At 40.8% G+C, this 19,659-nt stretch overlaps 1 protein-coding gene across 5 annotated transcripts in view; it reads right to left on the reverse strand.

The window, feature by feature from the left end:
* The window catches only part of LOC115768401 (fasciclin-2), a 96,398-nt gene that overhangs the window by 14,189 nt on the left and 62,550 nt on the right, over positions 1 to 19,659 (reverse strand). For 3 of the 5 annotated variants that reach the window (XM_030712976.1, XM_030712974.1, XM_030712978.1), the window contains exons 2-4: positions 14,443 to 14,617; positions 13,728 to 13,775; positions 5,750 to 5,913 (exon numbers count right to left, since the gene is read on the reverse strand). In XM_030712976.1, coding sequence (XP_030568836.1) covers positions 5,750 to 5,913; positions 13,728 to 13,775; positions 14,443 to 14,617 — 387 coding nt within the window. The remainder of the gene's footprint in view (positions 1 to 5,749; positions 5,914 to 13,727; positions 13,776 to 14,442; positions 14,618 to 19,659) is intronic. The other 2 variants (XM_030712977.1, XM_030712975.1) reach the window with 1 other exon arrangement.

Consider the following 19,659-nt stretch of genomic DNA (forward strand, 5'->3'; position numbering starts at 1 on the left):
AATGCACAGATAAAGGCTGAAATTGTTTTCTGTAAATTTCCGAGCCCATAAGGTATCTTAATTTCGTCTATCTATCTATCCGTTCTTCCAACCCCTTTGACCGCCTTGACTTCTGGAAGTAAAGTAGCTAAATCAAATCTCTATTAGCTTGCACTGTTTGCTAGATCTCGAGCTGAATTCAAATTGACATTGATATGCTCTATTTTCGTTTACCACACCTTGGGCTTTATGAGCCGCAGTGTTCAGTGTATTTCGTAGCTAACAGGACCACTCTTAAAGCTTTTATAGTCTCTTCTGCAACTCAATTAAATACCTAAATTTGAGCAGACTTCGAAACAGTACGATTATCAAGAAATGCCATAAATAACAAAATCCAAGTTCAAGTTTCTAAGCAATTGTGAACATCCGTTACAAATCTTTAGTATTTTGAGCTATTTTCTGCTTCTTAAATTCAGGAAGTTGAAAACAGTTATAGAAAAAGTGCTGCCTACTTTTTGGGTGCGGCCAAATTGTAGATACATTTGCGTGGCAGGTGTTAAGTAAAAATGAAATATATAAAAAATGCCAATCTGTTGCTGAAAGGGGATAAAGTTGGGAGGTGGCTTAAGATGTCGAAGGGGTTTTTGGCGTTTTCGTGGGAGAGGAGGTCTTGAGTTGGAATGCAACATAAGTTTGCGTTATTTCCTGAGCGGAAATTGTGCAGATCACTTTTGCGGGCGCAGAGCAAAACACAACAAGGATATCAGGCGTGGGGCGTGGGCGTAAAGGGGTGTAGGGAAGGGCACGAGCAAATGTAGCTGCATTTGCTGAGCTGGCAGTCAGCATGGCGTGTGTGTGTGTGTGTGCATCTCAAATATTTGCAGTTTATTTATAAATCAGTGTAATAACAAGCCATCTGTCTATCTATCCCTGCTGTCTGTTGACTGTCAAACAACACAGACATACATACTCTCTCACACACACACACTCTCTCTGTTGCACACACATACAGCCAACTTGCTAGCCAATGCAGCGGGTGCACGAGGGCAAAAGCCTTTTGAGCCAAATCCTGGTGTCCGGCCTTCGGGGTTTTTACGGCCAAAGCCAAACGGGAAGTTGTGTTAAAAAACATTTTCCATTTACCAATTTTATTGGCAGTGTAAGTCGCCATGCCACGCCCCAAGCCGCCCATGTCATGTGTGTGCGCAACATATAAATAAATAAAAGTTCCTGTCGAATTTTCTTTAGCCGGACTTCCAGTTTGGGCCAAAGGCAAACAAACTGCAGCTTCTTATTGTTGCAGTAGTTGTTCTCATTGTTGCTGCAGCAGTTGTTGTCGCTGTTGCAGTTGTTGCTGTTGCTGTTGCTGTTGCTGCTGTTGCTCTCTGCATTGTCGCTGCGTGTGAGATTCTGTTGTGCAAACACTTTTCGCTGACGCCTGACAACAACATAAAAATAAACACACACACACAAGAAAGCAAGAAAAAAAGGCAACTTAAAAAGGAGCAAAGCAAAAGGAAAGGAGATGAACTAGTTTACGATTTCATTATTAGTTTGAACAACGACAAGGACAACGCCAGGGGACAGCAAAGGACACGCGGATACACCGTCGCAAGTCGCATGACTCGCAACTTATTGAAAAACTTGCTGCGGCGTCAAAACAAAAACAAAAACCAACCGAAAAAGAAAACAATAACAAATAAATGCAACTGCAGCAAGTTATTAAAAAACAGACAGCCGCAATTGCAGCTAGTGCGGCCATAAACTCATTTCGGTTCAGGTTGGACCTATATACTTTAGGGTGGCCCATAATTGTAGCAAAGTTGCATTTTTTGTAAACACGTTTAATGAAACCAAACATTTTTTTTATAGATTTGGGGTTCGTTAAGGTAGAAGGATTGTTAATTTTATATAGGAAAGAAAATTTCTTAAATATTTGAAAATTTTTTCGTTCGCCATAACTTTCGCTCAGCCAGTGTCCCGTGTCAACGAACTCCACTTGACAAGGAAGTAAGGCTGAGTAGAATATGTTCAACTGCTTACTTAGTCATGCATGGAACTGCTTTACATATGCACTGCTTGCACGATCACAAGCGAGTACAGTTGCGTTCAACTAGACTCTCATCTATGAATCAGAATTTGTGAAGTTGTTCTGCATTTATATAGGATATGAATTTATTATTAAACTAGTATTTTTTATTTCATAAAATGTTTTCTCCTTTAGATTAAGACTATGAGCGGAATCGTTGTTCTCACTGCTTGCTAGCGCGCCAGGGAGTACAGTTGTGTGCAGAATGTTTTGTGCTGGCTTTGCAAAAAGTTTCGAATGCCAAGCAGGGTTCAACATACACACCTTTTTTCCCTCAATAAAAATTAAAAATATAAAGAGCTTGAAAATCCACATCAAATATAACTCAATTAAAAGTCTCAGTTTCAATTAGTATTTTGAGAATTGTTTTAAACTATTTTGAAGATATTCATGTGCCGCAAGCTAAGTGAAATTTGTGCTCAAAGCAATGAAATCGGCTTAAGCCTCCACTTATGAAAACCAAATTTAAATATAATACGATATGAGTATGCAATATGTTATAGTTCATAAATGCCAAAATATTACAAAAGTGAGCAGCTTTTGTTAATCGCTCACACTCCATATCACTATAGAATAGGGTTTATTTAGAGAGATTTTGTTCATTTTGTTGCATTAAATGGAATTTGAGGGCTTTAAATAAATGCTTTCATAATGCTGCACATTGCATGAGGAATGCCGCTATAATAGAGCCACCATGCCAGAGAGGTTCGGGGCAAAACAGCGAAAATGAGGATGGGCTTGGGGCTTGGGGGGCTGGGGCGATAACTTGGTAGCTGCGTGTGGCATGCAGCGTGGTCCAGTGCAAAGCTTGTGCGCACTTTGGCAACATCGGAAGCTGCCATTGCAACGGAAGTTTGTTTGTAGCATATGCATTTATTAAAAGCATAAATATTGAAATATTAAGCTGTGAGTGGCACAAACAACAGCGGACTCCGTATTCTGTGTGCGTGTGTCTGTCTGCGTGTGTGCGACTGTGTGTGTGTGTGTGTGTGTGTCTGTGTATGTTTCTGTGTGTGTAAATAGTGAGACAGCAGCTACAACTACAAGTTGCAAGTCCTCTACTCGAAGTACTCGCATTTGACTGCTCCTGCAATTTGCACTTCTCCCACACACGAGCTACCTCCCCCCCTCTCACTCGACGCTTATTTGCTTAGCTAAATGCAACTTTTGAGTTGTCAACACAGAATGAGAGGAACACATACACACACGCACACAGAGGCTGGGGCTTTGTTGGTATAAAGCTGGTCAGCATGGTTTGGCAGCTCGAGTACAAGTTGCTATTGAGTTGAGTTTACATATGTGTAATTGCTCGTAGGTTTGTGAATTTAACAACACTACACACTGTAAACAAATAAGTCTAATCGTGGCTTTCATGATAAGTTAACGTGTTCGTACTACTAGCACTGCTAATACAGATTAGCCCCTGTTTCAAAGTCAACCCTATCAAAAACACATCACACATGCAGTTTATAAACATTTCTCAACACTAACTATAGCATTTACTAATTCCTTTCACTCCTATGCAGTACTTTACAACATTGCATGGACACAAGATTGCTCTAATGACAATTACCAACACTTTATTTTACAAATGACATTGCCTGCCTTCCTCGGCAATTAATTAAACCAATTAAAAGCTAACCGAAGAACATTTGCCATAGCCTACCGCGTTATTAACCAACACTCATTGCCTGTGTGGCATTTATCAATACTACTGACTGCTTTACTGCTCCACGCTGCACTCGGCAAATGTAAATAGCTTAAATCTGAAAATGTTGCCCATACTGTGTGCTGTTTGGCGATGCCCAACACTGTGCAGGACACAATCCACTTACGCGGGTATTGTCTTATTTTGACCCAACTCGCTGGCACGCACTCAAACAACGCCTTGTTTCGACCCCGGTCACAATATGCAAACAACAAACAAACAAGCCAACGAGCGGCCCAAGGCATCTGCATCTGGAAATCGTAACCGTGTTGTGTCTGGCCGAAACAACAATTGGAGAACACAGCTAACAACACTGGCTGCCGTATACCTTCCCATATCGGAGGCACAAATTGTTGCGTGGCAAAATATTTGATTTCATTTCAAACGCAATGGATTGTCGAGCTTACATTTTGTTACCAGCTCGTTCGGGTGTCGGGAGCCGAGCAAATCTCAGCCATGGGGCAAACGTAACGCTTAGCTTCTGGGAAGTGCTGAGTGCCTTCAGCTAGTAAATTCCGCACGTGTCGCACAAGAGTTTGATAAAGAGAGCAAAGGAGAGAGCAAGAGAGAGCTAGCAGCAGCTGCAGCAGTTAGCCTTCTATTTGAACAATAGCCGTGTATACGTCTGTGTCTGTGTGTGTGTGTGCGTGCGTGTGTGAGAGCGGGTTCTGTCGTAGCGTTAAAAGTTGCCACCCTGCGGGGTGGTCGATTGGGGGCTACGTGGAGCTTGGACGTGTGCACTTTAAATTGCTTAGAAAAATCAATCTCGTCAAAGTTTTCAGAAAGAGCTGCAAGCGACGTCATCGCCACTTATGTGGAATTTTCTAAAGCTTCGCCAGCAAAGTTAACGAGCCAGCAAACTGTGTGTGCCTGTGTGTGTGTGTGTGAGTGTGTGTGTGCGTGTGGCACTTGTTGTGCCCAAGTATTGTTGCTGCTGCTTATTGGTAACGTCTTTGTTTGGACTTTCATTCATTTTGTAGTTCTTTTGTGCTTTCACAATGCATCAATAAAATGAAATCGAACTAAATTCAACGTGTAATTTCTCTAGCTGCAGCAAGCACAACTGTACCTGAGTATGACACATGACAAAAAGCTGTTCGCTTTGATTACTTCAAGGGACATTTGCTGGCAAAAATCTATATATCCAACTCGGCGGAACAATATTGCATGCATATCATAAGTATATTGTTGAAAGCGTTTTATTTTGTATTATATATATTTTATTTTATTTATGTTTGCCATTCTAGTCATTCGAAATGTTGTGCATTCCATTGAAAATGTTAGCATGCATGAATACGATTTTAGCTTGTTTCTAAGGGCAGTAGGTATTATGGGATAGGTGTAGTCTTTTCTAAGGGCTTAGCAGATTGTCGGTCTCTCTCCTTTTCTTTCCCTCTCTCTCTTTCCCCTCTCTTTCATAGTGCAACATTTTAAAGCTTGCGTATTTCTATAAATTCTTTGGAATATTCTAGTTTCTATCATTGCTAAGAGTTCACATTTCGTTAAATATAAGCAAAGGAGATTTAAAACTATTTGCAAAGTTTGTAGTACATTTGAATGACGCATTCTTAGCTTGAAAAACTCGCATCATTTGTGTGTCAAATTTAGCATCTTCACCCTTTTCTCTTATCAGCGCTTCGGGTGTATTAAGTGCAGTAGTAGACACGGGTTTTTAAGCATAGCTTGAAAATTCTAAGAGCTATTTACACCTAATTCGGTTTAAAGGAACCTCCATAATCTTCGAAATTATAGGGAGCCCATTTTGAAAGATAGAGCTCTGCGCTTTTGTATACACAAACATTCGTTGGCATATTTTTTTGAAAATTGTATAGTATGTTCTAGTTATTGCAAGGCCTAAATATTTCTTGAAGAAATATATTGTGGTTTTTTTCTGTCTGCCAATTCATTTAAGAGCGGAGGCAATTGTTAAAGTGGGGCTAGGACGTAAGGCGTTAAACAGTCAAGTTACTTACCATAAGTTTTAATTGTAACGCTTGTCTGGAGTATTTCGGTATTTGCATATGAAGCCGTACAATAATATTGGCCGCCCATTTCGCTGGAGAGCGAGCTAATCATCAGGCCCAAACTTTCGCCGGGCAGCGTCTCCGTGTACATCGGTGGATGGTTGCGTCCCGTTCTGCATGTGTGAGCGTTGGATAGTTGACAGGTGCGGGAGTTGGCGGGTTGGGGAGAAATGAAAGAGATTGTTTCGTATTATTAGTACAGGATAATATGCAAATTGTTGTTGTATATAATCTTTATGCTTATGATTATAATAATTGTTATGAGCATTGTCGTTGTTAGTAGATTGCTTTTGTTGTTCGTTTTCTTCCATTGCATTTCTTTCGCTGCTTCTCTCTTCTCATTTGCATGCCACGCATTTCATTTCCCATATTTTTTTTTTCTTTCTTTTTTTCTTTGCCATAACAATTACAGAAAATTAAAAGAAAATTGCGTTTCGGAGCGTAGTGTTAATGCGACTGGGCTATTTTTTTTTTCTTCGCAGGGTTAAGCAACAGTTTTCGAGGGTGGGTTGAGTGTGCAGGAAGTAATTGCCCTGAGGGCAATACCCAAAAAGTATTTTGGCCAGTTTTAATATTCGCTCAAAGTTTCATATATAATTACACAATACTTCAGATGTTGCAGCAGTTGCAGGCTGAAGTCCTCTGTCTAGGGTTGCCAACATATGTTTAACTTCAACTTTTTTAAAACAATTAAATATTGCTGTGTTTTACGAAGTATAACTGTGAAAAACAATTAAGCTAAAAGGTCCAGAAAAATAAGTTTGTATTTGTGTTGACAACTCTAGATAGTTCTCTTAAAGTCCCTTCGTTAGTGTTCTACTGGGAAATATTTTGTCAAACACTTCGAAAATAATGCAAATTTGCCTTTTCACTAAGTTAAGCTATCTTCAAATTGAAAGGTATTCAATCAAAGTTTCATCTTCCAAAGTAAAGCACGCAAAAACTGTTTACCCAGGGTTGCCAACATGCTTGTGGCTGAAGTGTAAACAGTTTGGTTACCTAGAAACCCCAATAATAGCTATTTTAAATCAGTTAAAATGGGCGAGGAAATTAATTTTATTTGCGGTCTAGAACAGTCTGGGCACTCTGCCAAACAACAGCAAAAAAAAAAAAAACGGCCAACTGTTGCAACTCTGAACTGTGCAACTCTATCAATTAAGTGCATAGACTGTTTTCAGACAAACTGTTATCCCAAATTAAGCAGCCAGACTTGAGAACTTCAAACGTTTCGCAACAAATAATTTGCACAAATTTTGGCAATTAGCGCTGCCTGCCAGTTGCCTGGCAACTCTGGCCAAATAATATGTGCATGTGCGACAAACAATTTGCCATTGCCATACGCGCAGGCGTTGCGCATTAAAACTTTTCGCCGGCTTGTGCGCTATTTGCTTTGTTTGCCAATTGGCATTTGGCATGAAATCGCGCCAGCCACAAAAAAAAAAAAAAAAACGAAAGATATAAAATACTTCTCAACCAAAAAAAGAGAGTAAAAATTGCCAAAAACTGGGAAAATACTCGTACATAACTATTGCTTACTGCTGTGCGGCGAAGGGCGGGGGAGGTAGAAAAGGCACGTACTAATTAATTAAAAAACTTTTGTTGCGCAAAACTAAATATGCATAGCGGTTATTATTATGGCTTCACTTTGTAAGCCTAGCCAACCCCCGAACAAACTCCTTTTCCAAAACCGAAGCAATAAAAAAAATAAAAATAATAGGGAACAGAAAAACTTTCGAGCCAAACGTAAATGAACAGTTTCTGGCTAAGGCAAAAGTTTGTCGAACGGAACGTGTTATATGCCATAACCAAAGAGCGGTAACGACTAAAAATTGAAGACTTACAAATAGCGAGCAGTGTGTGGCAAGTAACGAGTAATGAACAATGCGTGTTGTGAAACGAGTTAGTCTCTCAGGACTAACAAGTGCTAGCCAACAACTATCGAAAAAATATACCAACTAACGAGTGACGTGCAACGAATCTTAGGATCAACGAATGCTAGCTATCGTTTAACTGCTACGAGTAACGACTGACGAGCAATGTGTAACGTGTAACGAATCTTCCTATCAGGACGTACGAGCATTAGCTAGCGACTCACAAGAAATGAGTAATCTGCAACGAGTACTATGTACAGAATAAATCGCTCAGGTTTGTATCTATCTTGATAAAAATTAGATTCGTCCAACGAGTAACGAGTCTCTCAGGCTTATTGTGTGTCTTGCTGATGTTCATGTATCGGAGTTTGATTCGAAAAGCGCTCGGCCTAAAATTGTTGTTCTGTAAGATATATCGTCTGCAAGGGTATACAAATTCGTCATTGGCATCAAAAAGACAATGAAGTAGTTAAATAAACAGATTTTGGGCTTAAACTTCAGGTGTAGACTTAAAGCCATGAGGCACATAGCGGCACGAGGGATACGAAACTTAAAACTGTGCAAGTTGCAATTGATTTCACATATGAGTGTGAGAGAGTTTGTGTGTGTGTGTGTGTGTGTGTGTGGGTGTATGTTTGTGTGAGTGTGGATGTGTATTTTATGAACTTTGTGATATTGAACGCAACCTGCGTTCGAATTGTAAATCGCGATTGTTGCCCAAATGCAAAAAAGAAATGCTATATGTTTGCCTTAACCACACTGACACACGCACACATAATCCCACACACACACATACAACTCACACACACACACATAAAACTCACACACACGCAAAACTCGCTGCGATGCCCAAAAATTATGCTAGCAAAAGTCCTCAACGACAATAAAAAAAAAAAAAAAAAATAACAAGCAAGAAAATTTAACAAAAAATTTAAGAAAAACAAAAAAAATATATATATATTGAATAAAAATAAGAAAAACTGTGAAAAACAAAATGGCAACCGCATCGTATCGCAACGCAACGCACACAAGGAAAGACATTGTGGGAAAAATTGTGCTGCATATTTGCGTTGGATTTTTAATATTGCGCCGAACGTCGCACACAGACCAAGAAAACTGGAGAGAACTGGGGCCTGGTCGCGGGCTGTGGGGGGTTAGGGGAGGTGGTTCGGGCAAACAAACAAGAGCGAAAACAGTTACGCATACGTAAAAATCAAATTTTTGATTGTCTCCAGAGCCATTGAAGTTGGGTCGAGGGGTGGGTTGATCGGGGCTAGGGGGTTGCGAGGCAGTCGACATTTTGGCGCCTGGGGACAACAGGCCACGACAATTTTTTATTGCATTTCTTTGGCTTAGATGCGAATAAAGATGTCGTTATTGTTGCTCAACCCTCCTTGCCCCCTTCTACTTGTTGTTGTTGTTGTTGAATGCACAATGAGCCAAACATGTAGCTGAGGCAGTGGGTGACTTGAGGGGAGGGTTTTTGTAAGGGTTGCCAAGTTGTTAAGACGCTTAAAGTCATGTTCAAGTCAAGTGCAGCAATTTGGCCAAAAGATGTCTTTGCGCAAAAGCTTCGGCGAACAAAAGATATCCAAACACACAATTAAGATTGAGAAAATACAGATTGTCTGAGCGAGAAAGAGGGAGACAGAACGAGGGCAACAGAAGGAGAGAGGAAGAGAAAGAGAGAGAGAGAGGGAGAGGATTAAGGAGTTTTGGCAATAAATCGAAACTAGTTAAAATTGAATCGGATTTATTTAATTATCAACATAGGATACAAATTAAAAGCAACTATATTACGGACTATCACAGATTTTGTCTTAAGCAATACCCTTCGAGCCCGCATTCTCGTTAGACTGTGCCCCTTGAACGACTCGTCCACGTTTTGTATAATAAACGCCAGTAAAGTATTTTGAAAAGTACTTCATTTATGACCCTAAGATAACCCTAAGATATTACGAACATTCTTCCATTGTACATTTAAGCACAAGCACAGCGCATTCGAACCCTGAACCACTCTGTTAAGTTTCTCATCTGCCATCCAGTGCAGCTTTTACTCATCATTTGGAATAGAGTTCAAAATATCGTATTGCTCTAATTTGTAAATAGCTTAGCTTAGTTATATTTGGTAAATAGCCCCACAGCTTACACAGGCAGGTAAGCCAGGAATTCGATTCCAGTTCCATTTTTTTAAGGTATTCTTTAATTTTGCTACCTAAACTCAAAGAAAAGTACAAATAAAATTGTATATTTCTATATGATAATATGAATAAATAGATCTCAAATATATAAACCAGCTAAAGAATGTATTCCCTCGAGGTCAGTTAGACAGACTGAGAGAGAGAGAGAAATTCAGCCTTCCATTTGCTATTTTATAGTTGTGCCTTTGCCCAACGTTATGATATCCTGTTTCGTACACATATTTATGGCTAAAGGGCAGTTAAAATTCAAATAGAAGTCAGCATGGCTGCATATATGCACAACGGCCAGTGCAAACGGCCAAATGACCAAGTTAAGCGGCGACGCGTTGCCAGCCACAAAACTATTGCCAACTTAATCGCTTTAATTAACTCGAGGCTGGTGGCTGCAGGCTGGAGGTTGGAGGCTGGAGGCGAACGGCCAAACGGGCAATGGCCGGCAGTCACGGTCACGGCTGAAAAACTAACATTTGGGGCCTCGAACTTGGCACTGGCATGCGGCGGTATCCTAGCTGCTGGGTGCGCGCAGAGAAGGGAGGAGGTGTGCTGGGAGAGAGAGAGAGAGAGAGAGAGAGAGAGAGAGAGAGAGAGAGAGAGAGAGAGAGAGAGAGAGAGAGAGAGAGAGAGAGACAGAGAGAGAGGAGGGGATGTTTCGGTTTCGGCTTTTCGGGTGTTGTTTTTGGGTTGGTGCCCGGTTTGGCAGCTTAATTACATTTTGCGCCTGCAAGTATGCAACGCGTTGCCAGCCTGTCGAAAACTTCATTTCGAATCCAAAAACCCTGCCCATCACAGCCACGCATTGCGTATTGTGTGGGCGTGACCTGAACCACGCCCCACGCCCTACGCCCCACGACTCGCAGTGCAAACGCAAAGCAATTCGCGTAGCGCACATAACAAGTCGGTCAGGCAGAGTGTTGTTCTAGCAGGGGGCACGTCGTGTTGGCCATATTTACTGCCAGCATTGCCAGGCATTTGGTTTTTGTTGCAGATTTCTGCTGGGAAAAATTCAATATGGCCGCCCAGTTGATGCGTGAGCCTAAAATGTGGCCATTGCCGCGACTCTGCAGCAAAATTGAAAAGCTGCCAAGCTCAATAACAAGTTTGTGTGTGCCTGTGTGTGTGTATGTGTGTGTGTGTGAGTGTTGGGGTGTTGGCTCTCAGTATGTTCATTTATCGGTCAGACCGAGGTCAAAGGTTGATCTCAATCTAATCTAAGTACAATAGCCTAGTTCCCACTGCGCTAAATGTGCAGCCAGATAGCCCACGATCCTGCCTAGTAGTATATTTACACGGCCTGGGATATTGGTCAAGGTTTTTGTCGAGTTTGGAATCAGCCCTTGCAAACGTAGGCTTGAATTTACTTAGAAAAGCAGTTCAGACGAGTGTTTGCCTAAACTGGGTTTTCCCATTTGCTAGGGCTGCCAGTTTGCCATGTGCTGGCGTTGCCACTTATTCGATTTTGTGTTCATTTCATCCCTGGCTTTGATTTGATTTTGTGCTAATTGCATTTCGAAAGATTTTTCTGATTTCTTTTTGCCCAGAACTTTTGCTGGTTCAACTGAAATGCTTGAAGTCATATCTGAAAACAGATTGGAGTTGCTCAGCTAAGTTATTTCAGGCCTGAGTCGCTCAGATGAAAACTCAGCTGAGAACTCAGAGCGAGCATAGGCTATTTTCTCCAGGAAAGTTCCTACTTAGTAAAGTTATACTGTATTACAATGAATATTACATAACTTTAAAAAAAGGTTTACCACTTAAATGCAAAGCAAATAAATTTTAATCGAAAGCATGTTTCCTTGTCGTAGACACATTTGGGCAAGCTTCATTTATGTACATTTTTCGTATCATGTTTCGGCCTAACAGCGAGACATTGTATAATTTTAGGTGCGGGCGTATCAAATTTAATGTGACAGAAGTAAAAAAAATATGCCCACAAAATTCAGGTTAATTGGCACGCAATAGTTGAATGCCATCAGAGATAAAAGGGCAACAGAAACAGGGAGATAGAGAGAGAGAGAGAGGGAGAGAGTGAGAGAAGAGAGAGTGGGGCAGAGCAATCTGTGAGACGATTCCCTAACAGCAGGCTCCAAAGGGCCCTTGGCGTTGTCTGCACTGTTTAAGCCCTGCCCTGCTTAGCTCTGCACCTACTGGGGTGCATTTCCCTTGGGCAAATTAATTAACACGATTTTCATTTTCGGCCAGGCCGAGTTCTCGAAACACGCCGCAAAATTGTCTGATTTTGATTTAAGCAATTGGGAAATCTTTTGCATTCAAGTGATTTTGCCTGCAATGGATTTTTTTTTGCACTTTTTATTATTATTTTTGCACTGATTGCAATTTGCTTTCGTCCATTTTTTCCGCCTGAAAATCAGTTGGGCGAAGTGGTTTGGGGTTAGCTTTTTAATTAACATTTTTTTCAGCTGCCTGCTAAAAAGTTTGGTGCTTTGATAGCTGAATAGGAATTTGGAGTTTGATGCAAATATACTGAGCTGTTTTAACGATCCAGCAGCCCCGTTAGAAAACAGATCGAGTTAAGTTGGCTGCGCTTGACTGTGAAGTTGGCCGCAGCTGAGCATGCCTGGGCTTGTTAAGTTGGCTTCAGCAAAAATAACTTGAGCAGTTGTGTTTCTGCGCGCCTGCTTATTTTAATCGTTTGTATATATATATATGCTTGAGCAGAATGATGTTGGCTGCACTTGACTATTTCCTGAGTATGTTAAGTTAAGTGCACCCTTAGCAGCTCATGGGCGGCACATTAAGCCAGATTCACTTAGTGTGTTTAGCTAGCAGCTCTTTTCGAGCATGCCCGTTAACTGTGTCATGAGCATATTTTGGTTGGCCGCACCTAAGCGAATTCTTTGTATGTTAAATTGCTTGCATTTCCGCTTTTATCAAGCGCATTAAGTTAGCTGCGCTCGACAATGCCACGAATATGTTAAGTTGGCAGCGCTTAAACATGTTGAGTTCATTCTGCTTTAATGGCGTTAAGTTTTCTTAAGCACATTATGCTGCGCTCTATAGCATTCCTTAAGCACCTGAATTGCAGCTGCAATTTTAAGTCTATTCTTGTCTGTAACTCTGTAAATGAATTCATGAGATGCCATGGCATAAGGTAGCTGCATTAAATGTTTGCACATAAGCATGTGCTCAAGTTCTCTGCTTGATTTTAAGCTCTTGTCAAAGTTACTTTCATGCGTACAACAAACATTCAAATAATGACACTGAGGCATGGAGTATTGCCAGCATTTGATACATCTGACTTGTGTTGTACTTGTGAATGGGTTATGAAACTAAGCTGTCGATGGAGTTGGTTAGTAGACAACAACTAAATATTTAATTGATAAGGTTGATAGGATTGATATGATTATGTGGCATATAACAGCAGCTATTCAATTAGTTCGCTTTTCAATGATATAACATGAAGGAGTTTTATGTTTTTGGATGGGTTTTGTTTTATGTTGTTGTTTTTTCTATGTGGATGCTACGTTAGGGCCTACGCATATTTGCCGATCAATCAATAATAATAATAATTAAAAAAAGAAGCAAACATTAACACAAAAGAGTTAAAAACAAAATAAACATTGAAAATACTTTTATATACATGCCGGCAAACAAAACAACTGAGCGAGTGGGGGATAGGAGCGGGCACGTGCTCGTTATTCAAACAGAATAGGAATTTACGAATATACGAATACGAATACGAATACGAATACGAATATGCGACTATTTGTTGCTGTTATTCGAGCTACGCAAACGTAACGAATTTTTAGTTGCATTTTTATTGTTGTTGTTGCGGTTGTTGTTGTTGTTGTTGCTGTTGTTGCTATTGTTGCTATTGTTTTTGTTGTCGGCACTTACACATTCTTTTTATTTCCCTTGGAATCATATAGTGGATCATAATTGCTCCTACAGAAGAATAACATGTGGTGTGTGAGTGTGTATGTGTGTGTTTATGTGTGTTTTTGGAGTACACAAAATTATAGAAAATAAGTAAAAGTGCTCTAGTCGGTAGTGCCCGACTAGGGGATACCCTGAACCTAGCTGACCTCTTTACATAGTTACAAACAAAAACAGGAATGAATGTGTCAAATTGGGACATGATGCTGCTTCCTTGCAAAATTTGAATGGGAAATGATAATCGGATTTTCAAGACTTTTCAGATCTTAAATATGTCTTTTATGTATGTGTGTGTATATACCAAAGCGCAGGGCTCTTTTCTGTTTCCCTTTATTTCCCGAACGGAGGCAGATATCCCAAAAGTCAAATATTTCGAATTAGTATATCCTTTACGAGCACCTACATGTACATCTAGCTCTTATATGCCAAAATCAATATTTATCGATCTTACGAAAAAAATGATGAATTCAGATGAATTCAGCGCGACGCATCGATCAGGAATATGTATATACATATATACTTTATGGGGTCGGACTTGCGTTCTTCTGGCAGTTGCATTTCCTTAGGTTCAGGGTATAAACACACACACACACATTTAAAGTGTTATGTGCTATGTTTAGATTATATATATAAAAGTTAAGTGTACAGTGAGTGCAAATAATTGTTGCACACTTACGGCTTGGGCAAAATGGTATTATTCATATTGTCCTTCCATTGCAGATCGGTGACCAGTGTCTGATCTGGCACAGTTGGGCGACAGGTCAATATGAGGGGCTTGCCCACGGGCTTCCTTTGCACCTCCTGTTTAGGATAGATTTCCAGCTTGGGCTGCTGCTGAGCGCTGCTTAACTCTGTAAACAGAAGGGTAAGCGAAAGAGAGGGGAGATTAGTTTGGGTAACGAATCTTGGTATGCTCTTTGGCTGAGAGCTCATGTTAAAATAACTTTTAAATGTTAAATTTTAATATTCATATATCAATTACATCATATTTTTTTTATGCACGTGCGTGTGTGTGTTTTGCCTGTGTGTGTTGGAGTAATTCAAATTTAAATTAATTTTAATTGCCACTGTGGCACATGTGGCACATGGCCGTTGCATGCGCTGCATGCGTGGCAGGCGTGGCAGGCATTTCGCCCATCTGCAAACAGACAACAGGCTTATTATGCACTGCAGGTGGATTGTTGGGGTTGCGTTTCTGTGTGTAAATTATTAATTAAAGTATGCCTTGCTATACCTACTATTAAATGTAATTCTATGAAATTTTATACAAAATGTATTCAATTGTTAAAAAATGCATATTGTTCTATCATTATTACACGATTTTTTTATGAAATATACAATTATTTTTTTGTGCATCTCAAATGCACATAATTATCGAAGGCAGCAGTAAGAGTTATTTATCAGCAAATATAGAATATTTAATTAAAAAAGTTAGTTAGCAGTTCTGAGGTACAATTCCATCAATAAACAATCCGTTTTTACGGTCCAGCTCATATACCTAATTAAATGAACACATATTAGAGCCTCTACAAAAGCATTTGAATGCATATTACTAAGCATAATCCAAACTTCATCGATAGAAATGCGATTCGGTTTATACCCGACAGCATACAATAGAACTAAACATTTCATTTGCTAGGACCAGGCGTGTGCTTGGACTTTAAACACAAAGGTTGAAGTTATTGTACACCTGTTCGGCATGTTGTATGCATTATATTTAAATAGTTATGTAAGGGCAGTGCGGGCAACTAAGGTCAGAAGATGGACAGCCATATTTGGTTTTGATTTGAATTCAATGCCAATATTTGCACGTGGCGAGATAATTCGGAAGACTGATTGCATTGTTTTGCTTTGGTTTTGACTCAACCACATACCCAAACATTTACACAGATAACATTTATTCAAATGACACAGACAACGATATATTATCGATTCAAATTTAATGATTACCAACACCGCATTTTCGTCTGTCTTCCAATTCTCAAATGGCAACAACTTGCTTTTGTTATTTTCCCATAATGCAAACCTGTCCGCAATGTCGTATGCATTATATTGAAATAATTCTGCAGAGGTAAGATGCAGTGTCCATTGACCAAGCGGACTACGAGGACAACAATATTAAGTCTCGATTTGAATGCAATGCTAACAATTCAATTCAATTAAATAACTTAACATTTCCTTGGATAATTATGTAACATTGATATTTTATTAAGAATTGATGCACAAATCGAAAAGTTATCAATCAAAATTAAGCGATTGCCAGCACTATATTCCGCTTGCCTTCTAATTCTCAAACGGTAACAACTTTCGTTTGATTAGCTTTTTGCCGCTGTCTCGGTAAAATAACTAAAACTTCGTGTGCACAGTGAGCGCTAAAAAAGTTGCTTGCTAGTTTTTTCTCCTTGTTTGTTTTTCTTAGCTTTGGGCTAATTGCGGTCAATTAAACGCTTTGTTCCCGGGGTCAGACAATAAAATAACCCAGAAGGCTTGAAGAGTTGAAGTTGAAGTGCAGAACTTTAAAACGAGAACTTTTTGCAGCTGCTGTTGCCTGGTTGTTGTTGTTGTTGTTGCTGTCATTTTCATTATCATTTTCATTTTCATGAGCATTACAATTAAATGTCTTGGCTATTTGTTTGACACTTTATTGGAGCAAGTGCCGCCGACCGACAGTCGCCGGTCGCCAGTCGCTGTCTCGGTGCCAGCTTCCAGCTGAAGTCATCTCATTAAGCGCCAGCCAAGTGGCTGCCTTTGTTGTCGGGGGCGCAGGTTGGGAGTGGTGGATAGGGGGGGGGGGGGGGGTGTGTGTGTGTGTGTGTGTGTGTGTGTGGGTCATGTGGGTACAGCCTGCGGTTAATGTGCGGCACTTAAGAGCGAAATTTATGTACAACGGTCAGTGGCAAAAGCCTGTAGGGGCAGCCCAGGGCTGGGTGCTGAAGGGGCGATTTGGTTAGCTGTAGCCCATCTGTTCATCTGGGCAGCTAAGCAGCCGCTGATGCGGCACAGTCATGTGGCACGCTTGCAAGGCGCCCAGCGCATTTATCTTGCAACTTTATAGCTGCTGCACGCTTCCTTTCGGCCCCCTCGCCCTCTGGCCCACTGACCGCCTGGCAAGCTTGCTTCGTGCATTTCCGCTGGAGCAGCAATAGCATCTGTTGTGCGGCCGAAAGGGAGAATCATATGGAAAAGAGCTACCAAAAATTAAAACACGGAACAGATTCTCACTGCACACTCGAGTGCATTATTCATTTAATGTAAATGAGTGCACAACATTTAAACACCCCCCCACACACACACACAAACACAGACGCACGGGCGTGGGCCACTTTGCTACGCATTTCCCTCTGCTGCTGCTTTTTTTTCCTTTTTATTTTTTTGGCATACCCTTGGCACAGGGTATACTAAGCCTATGAATCCAACTGCTTGGCATTATCACAGTTTCTCAGTCTGAATGATATAGATACATATGTATGGTATACATGTCCAGCATAGTATAGCCCAGATTTTTACAAATTATTCTTCTAAATCAGTTTAGCTAGAAAATTAGAACTGCGAACCCTTAAAAAAGAAGTCGCTGGTTCAGTTAACGGCTTGAGCCCATTTCCAGCTTCAGTTTTGCCTTCAGTCTTGCTCACATATTGTCAAAATGTTACTAGAACACTATCGATTGCAAGCAAAAACTTAGCTCTGGCTACTGGAAGGGTATTAACTGTGCGATTTTTGAGTTAATAGCTGATTCGAGTTGGTTTCATTGTTGTTGGTTTTATTTTTTATATAGTTTTTATATGTTTTTCAAGTTTTTTATGGTCTTTGTGTTGTTGATGCTGGGGAGCATGAATAAATTGTGGTCTATGGCATTAAACTGAGCGCTGAATGCCAAAAAGCAGCGTCAAGTGGCTCGCAAAATTAAATGTGAGAAATTTATATGCAACGCTGCCTCCTTTCCATGCAATTAAAGCATGCTGCAAAATGCCACCAGCAACAACAATAACAACAACAACATCAATAAGAATGCGGGTAGAGACATCTATCAACAGCTCAACGAACCCTGAATACCCTGCTTAAGCTCCGCATGTCAAAAGAATAGAATAGAAGAAAGTGGAATTGGAAGAAGAGTAGAAGGGCAAGACAGTAACGAATAAGGTGCAAGAGCATAAGGAAGAAAAGCCAAGAGAGTAACGTAGAAAGAGCAAAAGAATTATAGAAAAAGTGAAAGGGTTAACCAATTAGCGCATGAGAGTAAAAAGGGAAATGCAAGAGAGAGAGAGAGAGAGAGAGAAGAAAGGGGAATTGGTAAGAAATTAAATGAAAAGCGCAAGAGGGTCAAGGAAGAAAGGCCAAGCTACTAATGTAGAAAAGGCCAAGAGAGTAAAGTGAAGATAAAATCGCATAAAAATTGGAGAGAGAGAGAGAGAGAGAGAGAGAGAGAGAGAGGGAGGGAGAGAAAGGGTAGATATACTAATCTAAATCTAATAGAATAATTACCGTAGAGTCTAGCGAGACGAACTTAAGTTTCACACAGCTTAATTAACAGAAATGCACAGCTCTGTACGTGGTGTTAACTAAATAAGTAGTTAACGCTGCTTAGCTCGAGTGGACTGCCGAGCGCTGAGGTCACTTGAGCTGCCACTTAGCTAATATGCTAGGCTGTGAAGTGCCAAAGTCGCGATTCTAGAAACACTCGGCGACGGCTGTTGCACCGGGCGTATGCTTAATTTATATTTATTTTATTTTAAATGCATGCTGCATAAATAAAGAGCGAGCAAAAGATAAAGTGTGTATGTGTGTGTGTGTGTGTGTGTGTGCGTGGATGTATAATGTGCGTGTGTGGGCGATGTATGTGTGTGTGCGTGTGTGGGCGCTGTATGTGTGTGTTTGCTGTGGGCGGTTTTTCCGGCGCCGCATAAATAAACAAGCGGTAAAGAATTATCGCCTGCAGACGCAGGCGATATGGCAACGCTGCCCTGCCAGTGCACAAAAGCGACGCACAGAGCGACGGAGAGAGACGAGCCAGGGGTGGTTGGGGCAGGGACAAAAGCGAGGCACTCATTTGGCCATATGGAATCTCCTTGACGTCCTTTTGCCATGAAATGCATGGGCTCATGCACAGAAATTATTGTTGAAAAACAATTAACAATTGCACATTAAAAGCGATTAAAAATATAATGTAAAATAAAATAACGAAGTACAAAATGTGCAAATTAACGCGCACAACCACGCACACACACACACACCCACACACGCACACATCTTTAAGCTTTAAGTGGCGCACATTTTTTAGTTTTTACTATTTTTTTCAATTTTTTTTTGCTATCATTTTTATAACCGTAAAAAAGTTAAAATTAATATTTTTGTTTGCGCCAAAAAGTTTCTGCTGCGCACCACCAAAAATGTTGATTTATGTAATCCCACCACTAAAGCAGGCTCCGCCAGCTTTCCACCTACCTTCTCGCCCCGCCTGCAGCAACTGTGCGTGGCCGGGCAAAAAGTTAGTTTTGAATTATGGCACAAAAATGGTAACCGAAAAATGCGTAAAAAGCGTCTGGCAAATATTGTGCAGCCATATTGAGCGAGCAGGCGTATCACCAATACCAGTACCCCCCTCCCACCACGCCCTGCGCCGCCAGGCCGAGCTGTGTGTATGTTAGTCTGGTAGCAAGACGTGCTCGAGTGGCATGCCACGCCTGCTAATGGGCGGTTGGTCTAAAAATATGAATGTCTGAGCGGTGGCCTTTAAATTTAGGCCCTGCCAGCGCCCACAACCCAGCCACCTTCCAGCACTTGTGTGCGGTGTCAGATCAAACGGTTGCCGGCGTTGCCAGATTGTCAGCCAAGTGCCGATCAAGAACTATTTGCTACAAGAAACCTGTCATACATAGCTGTTGCTTCAAGGGCT

The sequence above is a fragment of the Drosophila novamexicana genome, unplaced genomic scaffold, assembly GCF_003285875.2.
Source record: "Drosophila novamexicana strain 15010-1031.04,08,12 unplaced genomic scaffold, DnovRS2.1 tig00001762-arrow-arrow-pilon, whole genome shotgun sequence".
Lineage (NCBI taxonomy): Eukaryota > Metazoa > Arthropoda > Insecta > Diptera > Drosophilidae > Drosophila > Drosophila novamexicana.